General features: G+C 41.9%; 1 protein-coding gene across 4 annotated transcripts in view; it reads right to left on the bottom strand.

Annotated features, from left to right (window-relative positions):
- Nucleotides 1-5,378: 5,378 nt before the first annotated feature.
- Nucleotides 5,379-13,202, bottom strand: part of TP63 (tumor protein p63) — a 222,124-nt gene continuing 214,300 nt past the window's right edge. For all 4 annotated transcript variants that reach the window (XM_087861513.1, XM_045811257.2, XM_045811256.2 and 1 more), the window contains exons 12-14: nucleotides 12,519-12,663; nucleotides 11,091-11,184; nucleotides 5,379-8,147 (exon numbers count right to left, since the gene is read on the bottom strand). In XM_087861513.1, coding sequence (XP_087717639.1) covers nucleotides 7,851-8,147; nucleotides 11,091-11,184; nucleotides 12,519-12,663 — 536 coding nt within the window. In that variant the 3' untranslated portion in view covers nucleotides 5,379-7,850. The remainder of the gene's footprint in view (nucleotides 8,148-11,090; nucleotides 11,185-12,518; nucleotides 12,664-13,202) is intronic.

Here is a 13,202-nt window from a genome sequence, read left to right as displayed (position 1 = left end):
CCTCCAAGGTCCTAGGCCTAGAATTCTGATCAGAATGGCAAAGGAGAAATCTACCTGTCAGTACTTGCCACCCACTTGGCACATGGATTCAGGATCAGTGTGCAGAATTACAAATCTCACAAATTTCAAGTGCACGCCCAACATTGACTCTAAAAACTATACTTTACACTAATGAACTATTCTTATCTAAAAATATATATATTTTTTGAACTTCGAGGCTGTAATTTGTCTTAAAGCTATAACCTCATATCTGCTTCAGCAGAATTGTTTTTATGGCATCCTTCAGCTCTTTTTTAAAGGATATTACTGAAATACATGTTAGGGGTTCACACCTCTCAGATTACGGATGCTGAAACTGAGGTACAGAAGGTTAAGCAACTGGCCCCCGTCACCAGACTTCTTTCAGTGCAGTGTTCTTTCCACTCTGTTTCTTTGTATCTCCGCGAAAATCTGTATGTCTGCACAACCGTTTTTGGCATGAGCCCAAAGCACTGGGAGAAAAGACAATGTCGATCAAGTTCAGGGTAATAATAATGGACACTAAGGTTTTTATGGGTACAAGGAGGATGCTGGAAAATCTAGACTTATGGCTGGAAGTGTCCTGTATTCTAGTTTATCTGGTAAGAGACCTATAGGATATGAAAGAGGAAGGATCGTTGAAGGGAGAATGCCAGTCTGTGGGTGCCCTGACTCAAGATTAAGGGTGTCTTCCCTTGGTTAGAAAGGCTCCATTGTGCACCCACCACTCACGTACAGCCCTTTGTTCCATCCTTTTATTCTGCTATCAGGAGTGCCTTGTATACCAACTAGGATTCCTGGGTTACCTTCTTAGATAATTCAGACAATGCACCCAATGGAAGAAATATAGTCCGTGGGACTCAGACATCCTATACAAATAGTTGGGTAATTCAAGAATCTTAATTGACATGACGTCTCTGGTGTTCTGTAACTATTAATATCATGGAAGGTACTTGAATAACATCATAGCAGGAAAAAAAATGTCATTGCCCATTAGCATCTGAGTCTAATTCTTTTAAAATATTTTAGTGATTATGTGAATGAAATACAGAAAAATAAAGGCAGCGTGAAAAACATCATCAGAAATTTTAATAAGAATGTTAGTATAGTAAACCTAAAATTTTGTTCTTGGTTTTCATGATTTTAGTGGTACATGTACACAAAATGGGAAATATCCTCTGAGTGCAATTAACGGCTCATGAACTGTCATGCCATCTGGAACATACCCATCTTGTAAGTACTGACTTCAAATACATCTCTGATATGTGCTAGCTTATTATTGCTTCTGATTGTTCATCTTGCATTTGCATCACCAAAATGCAATACTCGAAAAAATTATGGAACATTTGATGGCTCATGATTTTGAGGAAGAGAGGATGACCATGTTGTTTGCTCCAGAAGTGCAACATGTTTTTATTTTTACATTTATAAACCCCAACTGGAATGACCAATTCAATGAGTTATATTTCTACACCATCCATTTTTTCCCCCTAATTACCTCTGATACACACCTACCTTCAGCATTTGTCCACTTGTGAAGCACCTGGGGTAAATTCTGGTGTACAAGAATTATTGAAGAATAGTGTTCCATGTCATTTTAGAAAGACAGGGTGGTCAAGTTCTTGTCCCCCAATTTTATATGGCAAAATTCTCCTTGCTAAATAATTAATAACTCTATGAGTACCATACACCCTTTGTATCTCTAGAACTCTATTGCTCCACCATTGAGCCTTTTGTTTGAGAAAATTCATCTAGGAGATCATCACATGAAAACTCAGTCTGAGACTGGACATAGACAATCTGTTTCACCATCTTCATTAGCGTCCAAAGTGGCACTGCCTCTTTATATTCATCTTCTGACTTAAAAATTTTGAAACCTCTTTCTCTGTCAATTTTAATCTTTTTGCCCTTATGGGGAGAAAATGAAAAAAAAAAAGGAATTCTTATGAGAAACTAAAAGCAGACTACAAAGATAAAGGTTACAAAGACGACTATACCTCCTTTAAAGATGATTCAGTACTCTTGGGCAACACAGCGAAAAAACTAGATAATTGTGCAACAGTAGACTCATCTTGCCACCCTTCTAGATTTCTTACTGCATCATTGTTCTAGGCCAGTTGTCCAATGGAACTGTCCTGTATAATTTTACATTTTCTAGTGGCACATAAAATATAAAAGGAAACTGATAAAATTAATTCTAAGAATATATTTTACTTAATCCATAATATTATCTTTTAACATGGAACCAACATAAAAAATGATCCCTGAACTATTTTATATTCTTTTAATCTAAGTCTCTGAAATCTAATATGTATTTTGCACTTAAAGCACATCTCAGTTTTAAACAGCCACATTTCAAGTGATCAGAGTCACATGTAGCGAGTGGCTACCATATTAGCACAGGTTGGGACAATTCCACCATTCTTCCCTTCTTAAACATTTTAGTCTTTTGTTTTTTGGCTCATTGGAATAGAGAAGTATGAATAAAGTAATTCCTACAACGGTAAAGAGAGAAAATGTCTCAAGATATGAAAAGGCAAAATCACTACATTTTCATACTGCACTTTAGATTTATAAAGGGTCTAACAGACCCTATGATAATTGCAAGATATACATTTAATTGTTTGGGGTTTTTTTTAAAGATTTTATTTATTTACTTTTCAGAGGGAGAGAGAGAGCACAAGCCAGGAGAGCAGCAGGCAGCGCAGGCAGAGGGAGAAGCAGGCTCCCTCTCCCCTGAGCAGGGAGCCTGATGCGGGACTCAAGCCCAGGACCCTAAGATCATGACCTGAGCCAAAGGCAGACACTTAACCGACTGAGCCACCCAGGTGTCCCATTTTATTGTTTTTTAAAAGTAGTTTTGGAATTGTTAAAACAACAAGAACATAAAACTGAAAAACAAAGGGGGGGCAAAGGCTTTAACAGACATCTCACTGAAAGAGATATACAGGTGAAAAAAAAAGCATGTGAAAAGATGCTCCCATATGCCACCAGGAAAATGCATGTTAAAACCAGGAGATACCACTGTATCCCTATTAGAATTGCTAAAATCCAGAACACTAACAACACCAAAGGCTGGCGAGGATATGAAGCAACAGGAAGTCTCGTTCATTGCTGATGGGAAGGCAAAATGGTACAGCCACTTTAGAAGACAATTAGGCAGTTTCTTACAAAACTAAACGTAGTCTTACTGTGCAATCCACCAATCACGCTCTTTGGAATTACCCAAAAGAGTTGAAACTTTATGTCAATGCAAAAACTTGCACAATCAGTGCAAAATTAATTATTCAGCAAGGGGAATTTTGCCATGTAAATCTTGGGAACCAGAACTTGACCATCCTGTTTTTCTAAAATGACATGAGACAGTATAATAATTCCTGTGCATGAAAAGTGACCCCATATGCTTCACGAGTGGACAGATGCTGAAGGTAGGTGTGTATCCGAGGCAACTGGAAAGAAAAAAAAAAAAGATGGTGTAGAGACTTTCTAGAGACTTTATTTATAATTGCCAAAACTTGGAAGCAACCAGGATGTCCTTCAGTAAGTGGAAGGACAAAGACAGGGTACATTCAGACAACGGAATACTAATCAGCACTAAAAAGAAATGAGCTATTAAGCCATTAAAAGGCATGGAGGAAGCTTAAGTGCATATAACCGTGGGAAAGAAGTCCATCTGAAAAAACTATATGCTGTGTGATTCTAGTTCTATGACATTCTGGAAGAGGCAAAATCATGGAGATAGTGAAAGGATTGCCAGACAGTAAAAGTGGTTGCTGGGGGTTTTGGGGTGGAAGGGCTGCATAGGCGAGGTACCGAGCAATTTCAGGGCAGCGAAACTACTCTGTATGATACTATAATGGTGGATACATGTCACTGTGTATTTGTCCAAACCCACAGAATGTTCAGCACCAAGAGTGAACCCTAATGTATCTCGTGGACTTTGGGGGATAGTAAGGTGTCAAGGCAGGTTTCTCTAGTGCAACACATGTACTGCTCTGGTGGGGGATGCTGTTAACGAGGGCGGCTCTGCATGTGTGGAGTCAGAGGCCACATGGGAAAACTCTGCTGTCTGTACTCTCTGTATCTCTGTACTCTGTACTCTCAATTTTGCTATGAAACAAAAACTACACTAAAAAAGTCTCAAAAGGTTTTTTAAAAGTTTTTTTCTTTGCACTTCAGAAGACCTCTAAAAGACAATAAAAGCCGTGAAGTAGACATCTATAGAAATGGCTAGAACTGCTCAAAAAAATCAACTACAGTTGAGTCCAAAGTGCCTTAATAGTCTATCAAGAATTAACCATTTTTTTTTAAAGATTTTATTTATTTGATAGAGAGAGAGACACAGTGAGAGAGGGAACACAAGCAGGGGGAGTGGGAGAGGGAGAAGCAGGCTTCCCGCTGAGCAGGGAGCCCAATGCGGGGCTCGATCCCAGGACCCTGGGATCATGACCTGAGCTGAAGGCAGACACTTAATGACTGAGCTACCCAGGCGCCCCAAGAATTAACCATTTTCTTTGCTTTTAATTTTTCTTTTCCTAGAAACATTGTATCCATCATTTCATTTTGGGGAATCTATCACCAAGATTTTAAGGAATGAGAATTTTGAAACTTTTGGTACCCCTAATTTAAGCTGAACCTGCTTTGCCTATAGGAATATATATATTCATGATGTGATTCTGTATGTATTCATAATGTGATTCTATATTCCTGTAAACAGGAAAACACAGTGATATTTTTAAGTTTGATATATTATATATGATGTTATTCTGTAAATTATTTATAAATCTAAGGTATTAAGCTGTTTTTATGCCATCTAATGTGAGCCCATAAAAGAACAAACTTTCTCATTTCTTTAGTAAAAATCATTAAACCATTTTGAAAGTATTTTATTGTCTGAATCAATGTATGTAATTGAAGGGTGATATTAACACTAAGTTTAAAGGGGAACATACCCAGAGCCTAGCGTCCACAGTGCCGTTTCCACATACAACCAGGTAATCTGCATCCCTCCCTCATGCTGCTGAGCTCATTGCCACCAGAAAGTCACTAAACAGACATTAGGAATTTCCATAGTCTAGTCCCTGTTCCAAAGCAAACTCATTCTGATTTCAATGAAATTAAGTATTATATCTGGGAGTATCTCATGTACCAAAGGAGGACAGCTTCTTGGTCTTTCCTACCTCATAGGTTGGCTAAAATAAGAAAAAAATGATTATTTGGCCTGAGATGAGAAACATCAACATTTGAACCTCTGTAATATTTCCTCCAGTGCCTCTTCCTCTTCCTCAATGATAAAAAAGCCAAAGGACGGACAGACAGATGGACAGGCAGAAGACAGACAGACACACACACCCCATCGACACTATTTCTCAATGCATTTTTTATTTATTTTTTAATTTTATTGCATGTCCTGGTAAACATAAGTGTCTTGAAGATTTGCCACTGGCTCACCAAAAGCCCATTACACAAAATACAAAAAGACGAGCAACAGAAGCTTAAAAAAAAAAAGTATCACATCTATAAGAAAGAAACTTTCAAAACATTAATAAAGCATATAAAACATTTGACATTAAACTTTTGTACAATTATAAAAATAATAAAAAAAACACAACCTTTAACATTCAACATCCCACATAATGTACTTTAGGTGATTATCAAGAAAACAAAAGGCAAATGGATTTAATGAAGAAGGTTCTATTCTCCCTTTCTGTTTCTCATCACCTCCAAATAAAAACCTAGGCACTTGTCAGCAGACTGCATTGAGCTGAGGCCCCCACAGAACTCCACAAAGTCCACTCCGACTGGTCGGTGCTGAATACGCATGCACCCCTTATCCTAGCTACTCATACACTCAAAGAGCAGAAGTGGCCCCCAGGACATGAGGCTAGTCATGTGCTTAGCCTTGGCTGGGGCCAAACACATAAGATACGATACAGAAATTTCTGAGTCCCTAGTGCTAACTGAACAGTGCTGAAATAGCTCAGAAGAGGTCCTAGGTTTGTTCAGACACTCAGGACAGTCGGGGAAGCCCTCTGCCCTCCGAGCATTGCCAATGCACAACTTTCATTCTTCCCCTCAGTAGGTTTTCAAAGCCGAGCCACATACTTACTCCACACATTAATAGTGCGCATTACCATTGAAGCACAATAAAACTTTGAAATCAAGGACTCACTCTCTTGAGCATACAAAATAAAAATAATAATAAAAAACAACATTCCCTTCCCCCTATCTTACAGTCACGGCATTTTTTTTTTCTTGTTTTGCATTGCAGTCTTACTAAATGGTGTTTCCATGAAAATATAAAAACAATTATAATAATAAAAAAAAGTTTCAACTGTGGTTCTGGAAAACCCACTATCCCAAGAAGAAAATAAAAATTGAAACACAAAGTCTGCAATTTCACACAAAAAACATATATACACTTTTCAGAAGAAACTCACACATTATCTTTTTGAGTCACGTTAACCCTTTTGCACTTTAAAACCTAAGTGGAAGCTTATGTGCAATCATAGCCCTTTATCAGAAAGCACAGAAGGACTTTAGAGCTCATTAGCATATGTACAAAATATTTGTTTTAGAGTTCAGGAAAAAAAAATCTTTCTGAAAGATCTAGAGGAATACTGTCATTTACCCAAAGCTGAAGTCATCTTTGTTTACATGGTTTAAGCAACACGTCTGTTCCAAGAATGAAAAGATCAATACCTTGATCAATAGGAGTCTGATTTTGATGGAAAATAACTGTGAAAATCCCATTTCCCGTCCATCTCTCTTCTGGACTATTAGAGACATAAAGAGGTCCCCAAATATCAGGGGATAATCCTTCCAAATGTGTCATTGACTTAGTCAATGTATTGAAACTTCACTGCAAATATTTTCCTAGTACGTACCAAGAGATAAGGCATCTGGTATTAAATGTAAGGGGCTTGTTGATATACCCAGATACACGATACCTGATGTTTTTGAACAAGCTGCCAGGGAACTTTTAAGGATTTTAGCCATGACCCCCATTCCCCATTCCCAACTAAAAGCAAGAGAGGATATTTCCTTTCTTCTAGGGTGTGATAGTGTGAACATGGACTTTTTCTTGTAATTGGACTAAATAAACCCCAACTTGAACCACCATCATTAGTAGCAACGTCAGCAACATAAAGTACCTCAACATAGAGAACCATGTACATATGTACACAGTCTCACCCATACAGTATGCAATGGTCAATACAACTGGATCCATCCAAAGGTTTGGTGCGGCAACTGCTTAGCATCAAAAGAACTGAAAGGACATTTTTGTCGCTCATATGTGCTATCAAGCTCTAGATACCTATTATCCATACATGATACCCTTGAAAGAAGGGGTATAGATGAGGCATCCAAATAAGTACATTAAAAAAATAAGTTGATAAGTGCAACTCAATTTTCTTTCCTTTAAATTACATTTAAACAATACTCCATGCCCCCCACCCAAAAATATATACTGTATATTTATATATTTATATATATAGTCTTAGACTATAAGGGTGAAAATGCTTTATAAAAGTCAATGAGAAATCTTTGCAGCTTAAGGAGGCACCCACTGCTCTTTTGCTCACTTCCACCTAGCCAGGATAACTTCAGTCCTGCAAGCAATAGATTTGAAGGCTTAAAGCCAGAACTGGAATCAGATGCCAGGTTGGACATTAGATCAAAGACAGCCTCTTACCTCTTCTTCCATTAAGAAGGCAGACTGAGAAGAGGAAGGAGAGGAGCTAGGGAGGACACTTTGAAGGTCAAGCGCTAGAGCCTTGTAGGGAGGTGGACAGAGGGGGAGAGGATGGGAGGAGCTCACACAGAAGTGCTCACTCCCCCTCTTCTTTGATGCGCTGTTGCTTGTTGCGACGAGCATCCATGTCAAAGTTGAAGTCATTCCACTCATCGCGGGGTGGGAAGGAGATGGTCTGGCGCAGGGTGAAGCGCACGGCGTCAATAACGCGCTCGCCCCGGGTCTCACTGGAGCCCACGCTGACTGTGGAGGCACCACTCGGGGTCCGCAGGAGGTGGGGAGGGGAAGAGAAGTCATGGAGCTGCCGGTGGTCCAGGATGCCCTTCCAGATGGCATGTCGGAATTGCTCAGGGATTTTTAGACTTGCCAAATCCTGTGCAATAGGGAAGGGAATCAGGAAGAATTAGCACAGAGGGACAAATGGACATTCAGTCCACATCATTTTGTCATTCCCAGTGTTCTGATTTAACCAACTTGAATTTACTGATCTCTACACTGGAAAATAGAATGGGTTCTCGGATAACCCTTGGCATTATATGTAACTAAGCAAAAGGTACAGTCTTGATGTGCCATTTCTGCTTGTGGCTAATACTTCACTTATTCTCTCCTGGTCTCAGTTTCTTCACTGGTAAATAGGGATAGTAGTTAGATCAGAGGGCAAAGATCCTGCAACAAAAACATAAGATAAAGGTACCTTCCAACTCTTAAATCTACCTGGCTCTAGTCACTAGAAGAGAGAGGTTAATGGACCATCAGCACCGCTCAAATGAGTTGATGAGAAGAAAAGATTACTAACAGGTAATGAACACTTTCCACATGCCAGGCACTGAACTAATTATTTTACATTCATGATCTCATTTAATGCTCAGAGTAGTGGTAGATACTCTTACACCTGTTTTATAGATCGAAAAGCTGAAGGTCAGAGAGGTTGACAAGTCTAAAGTTACACAACTAAGTCAATGAACTGGGGACTCATCACAGCCTCTGAGCCCAAAACTGCCCTAATGGCCAGAAGGTCACTTGGTGTTCGGATAAATCAGGGTATGCAAATGCAGAGTACATGTCCATGTTCTGTGAATGGGAGTGGAAAGCATTATGAATGTGCTCTACCTTAACTAACTGCAGTGGCATCTGTCACATTTATCTGCATTCTCTCTTCATTAGCTTGTTACAGTAATGGCTCACATCTTTTATGGAGCAGCATGGCAGGGAGAAAGAACACTGTGCTTGGAGTAAGACAACCCTGACAGATGTTCTTATTCTGTCACTGACTGGCTCTAGGTCTTCATCAAGTCACTTTTCCCCTATTGGTCTCAGTTTCTTCCTTGGTAAAATGGGACAGAACTCCTTTTTTAGGTCAACACATATTCAGGGCTCAGGTGTAAATATGGATGTGAAAGTATTTTGCAAATGAGAAAGCACACTGTCTAAAGCTAAACCATTTGCATTATCATTACATTACATTGTTATTAACCCATCCTGGCATCTTAGAGGGAATACTCAAGAAAACTTCCAAATTGAACCACATTCTTCTTCCAGGAAAGGATGCCAAACAACTCAGACAGGTATTGAGAGACAAGCTGGAAAAGAGGTTTCTGTTCCCAGTAATGAGATGGAAAAAGCGGAGGCAAAGATGCAGAAATGAGATAGCCACCCAGTTATTTTCCCCATTTGGATGTCCACAGTATGGGTCCTCCGATTTCCTAGTCTAGCAGAAGAAGACATTACAAAGAAGGCGACCCACACGTAGATAAGGAAGTGTAAGACTTTATGCTTCTGAAACTCTCAATAAGTCCAGAATTCTGTAAACTGGCCTCCATCAAGCTGCATGATTCTCTGGATAGATCTGAACTTAAAACTGGCAGGCGAGGAAGCTGTGGCCCAGACATGGGCACGAGATCTAGCCAACACCAGCAGAGAGGGACTTGTGCAGGACATCTGCATATCCTAATAGCCAAGGGAACATCCTGACACAGTCCCTGGTGGGGACAGTCAGCAAGTGGAAGGCATCATTTTAAAAATATAGGGAAGGGACACACTCCCTGTTCTATCACCTAGGACTGTCAAGCACAGGGCAACTCTGTTCTTCTCAATGGATGGACATTATTGTAAAGTGACCTGAAACCTGTCAAACTTACTCCTAAAGCTTGCTCTATAGTTTTCACTTAATTTATTCCACCAGGGAGCAGCAGCCGGGGTGATTTATGGGGTGGGGGGGAGGGGTGGGCAGAGGGGCGGTACGGCGTATTCTTGTCATCACGGGGCTGGGACATTCTCACGCTGCAGGGGCATCTCTAGCATTGGTGCTCAAGGAGGGGAAAGAAGAGATCCCAACTAGAGAAGCAGCAGCAGAGGCAGACAGTATCTTCTTCCACCAGTCCAAAGGGCCCTCTGGAAGCTGGAAAGGAGGATAGTAAACCCCCAAAGAGAGCAGCATGAAGAGCAGCGTGGGAGGAAAATCAGATTGCTGTAGTAAACCAGAACAACAGAAGCTCCCATGTGAGCAGTTCAAGAAGCGGTGCAGGAAAGAAGAAAAAGTCCCCTTCTATCCAGCTTGCTCCAAAAGACAAAGGACATCAAGGCCAGCAGGGAGTGCTTTTGAATCCCATTTGATAAACTGAGGCTCAGAGAGGCCAAGTGATAACCCCAAGTTCTCATTATTACTAAAAAAGCATGGATGGGACTTTTGTCAATGGTCAGGGATGGCTTGACCCTATTCTGATGAACAAAAATGAATGAACACACGGTTCTAGCTGAGAGGAACAGCTGAACCCTCCTTAAGGTCTGACTTTAAGGAAGGGTAGAAGAAGCCAGTTAACAGAGTTAAAGACCAGAAGCTTCCACCTCAGGGCTCTATTCCTGGTTCCGTCAACAACTCATGATGTAAAAGATTATACTGTTGTCTCTCCATGTTTTAAAGTGAGAATAATATCACCTGTTTCCTGCTAGCTTCCCTGTGGTCTCACACCAATTAATGAGAATATCTAGAAAGTTCTCGGAGTTCTTCAGAGATTATAAATCTCATGGAAGTAGGAATTGGATCTCCTCTTTCCCACTCTGAATAGAGTGTGTGTGCAATAGACCCGTGTTGGCTGAGCTGACGAGATGAGGAAGACTGATTGCTATGGTCCTCATGTATAACAGGCTGAGGCCTGGGGGTCTTTCTAATCTGGTAATGGTTTCCACCAAAATTGAGGATTGAGGGCATGCTAAAAACAAATGTTAAAACCAGGGGGAACTGAACTACCAGGTGGATGTCACCAGAGGGAGGAAAGGAAGAAATCAAACTCAAGAGAAAAGTCTAACAGTTACTTACATCCATGGAGTAATGCTCAATCTGATAGATGGTGGTCAGCCCCTGGGTCGTGAAATAGTCCAGACATGATGAACAGCCCAACCTTGCTAAGAAACTGCAGAGGGAGGCGGGAAGAGGAAGGAGGAAACAGAAAAAGAAAGTTCACCCCAACTGCATTGGCGAGATAAAGGAAAACCCAACATTTTGCCCTGGGATGCCCTACAGGAGAGACTAGGGGCAGATGAGATCAATCTACGTGGGCCTTGGATTTAAGGTTTGGGAATGGGTAGTGACTTGAACTTTAGGTCTATAGACATTAAAATCACCTCCGAGGATTCCTGCAGAGCAGCGATTTTCAAATGGTGATTGGTGGAATTCTAGAGGCTCTATATAGATAGGTGCCTCAGGAGCCATTGCAGGGGGTGAAAGGAAGGAGTCCAGTGATCAGGTTCCCAGCGCTCTTGCCTCCTGCCTCTTCACTTCAAAAAGAGCCTCTCTACTTGAATTTCTTTGTATCGGGGGGTTTCTGAGAATGGTTCATAAGGCTAAGAAAAACTGGAGGCCCCTAAACTATGAAGTCATTCATGCTTTCTGATTTACGTCCTAGTCAGAATACAGACCCCTCCTTTTCGGGTGCTGGCCTCAGATAGAGGCTGCCGCCATCCCAGAGCCCCAGGCAGGGTGACGCAAGACGGCCATGCACTTGGCCGTCTCTCTGACTGACACTGCTTAGTCCTGCTGCCTCAGTCACAGGGGGGTCAACGCACAGTATTCCAGCAGCCAAACGAGAGGATCATTCTGCACATTACGCAGGGGCAGGCGATGCGCACTAGGCACGCGATGCGGCCCCCACTCTTGCCTCTGGGGGAGAAGGTCTTCGAGGCTCCGTACATTTCTTTCTTCCGGCTATCTGAACCCCCTTGCCTGGAGTGTGCGTACTTTGCCTTTGGCAAAGCAGCAGCAGCCATCAGGTTCTTGAAAGTCCCTGTCGTTTTTGCACACATTCAACCTTTTTAATGCACATCCCCCTCCAACATAATGAGGCCATGGGGGCTGAGAGCTAGGAGTCCTGGAGAATGGGAAAGGGAGCGAGATAGCAAGTTTACCGCCCTTCTGGGAACCCCAGCCCCGAGCACCAGTTTGAAGGCCCCAACTGACTGTGTAAAACTGTGAGGGAGGAGAGGGGCAAGTGAAGATGGGGGAAACAGGCATGAACAATGGTATGCCTCTCCACTCACATTTTCACTTTTTCCCATGCGGCACGTAATGCTTTTCCTTGATGAAACGCTGCTGACCACCCACAGATCAGAGATAACAGTGCTGAACTGCCACCAGAGGAAGGGCTACTTTCTTTTTTTCACAACTGTGTCATGAACTCTGAGAGTGTCCACCCTCCGCCACCCAGAGTTGCTTAGGACAGGCCCCCAGGGGCTCATGCTGTGGACTCACCTGACAAGGCTGCAATCTGTGGGGTACGGAGGTGGGGGAGTGCAGTGGGAGGTGGATGGCATGGAGAGTGGGGGAGGGAGGGCCTGGGTGGGGCTGAGTCCATTCATGTCTCCAGCCATTGGCATGTGGGTGCCCATCATAGGAACTGGACAGAAGCAGGAGGAACAGAGAGGGTTACTGCCATCATCAGTACCAGCTTCCCAGTGGTCCATCTTGCCTGGTTTAATGTTACCAAGGGCCGAATTCACCAGCCTTCCTAGTCACCCTACATCTCATCCAAAAGAACAGAACAGTCACCAAACGCCAAACTAATTGCACACTTCTCGACCTTTGCACATTCTCTTAGGACAATCCCCCCCCCCCCCCCCGCTTCTTTCCCTACTTCTAATGCTCTAACTGTTCATTACGCCTCATGTTAACAGGTTCTTCTTTTCATTTGCCTTCACGGATTATATTTCTGTCTCTCTCATTAAGCTAATTCCTCATGCGTGGAGATTAGATCCTGCGTGTGTCTCGATCCTCACAAACCCTAGCTCAGTGTCTGGTACCAATCACATGTAAACTGACGTGCAGTGAACAAATGCAGAAACCTGTGAATGAGAGCGTGAGCTCTGGAATATTTGTCTGGGAACAGGAGGATTTATTGCAATATTTGGGAACCATAAGCCTAATAAGGAAGGATGA

The sequence above is a fragment of the Ursus americanus genome, chromosome 4 (genome assembly GCF_024610735.1).
Source record: "Ursus americanus isolate L20-20 chromosome 4, mUrsAme1.1.p, whole genome shotgun sequence".
In the NCBI taxonomy this organism is placed as follows: Eukaryota; Metazoa; Chordata; class Mammalia; order Carnivora; family Ursidae; genus Ursus; species Ursus americanus.
Note: the sequence above shows the minus strand (reverse complement) of the source record. Positions and strands in the feature narration are given on the sequence as shown.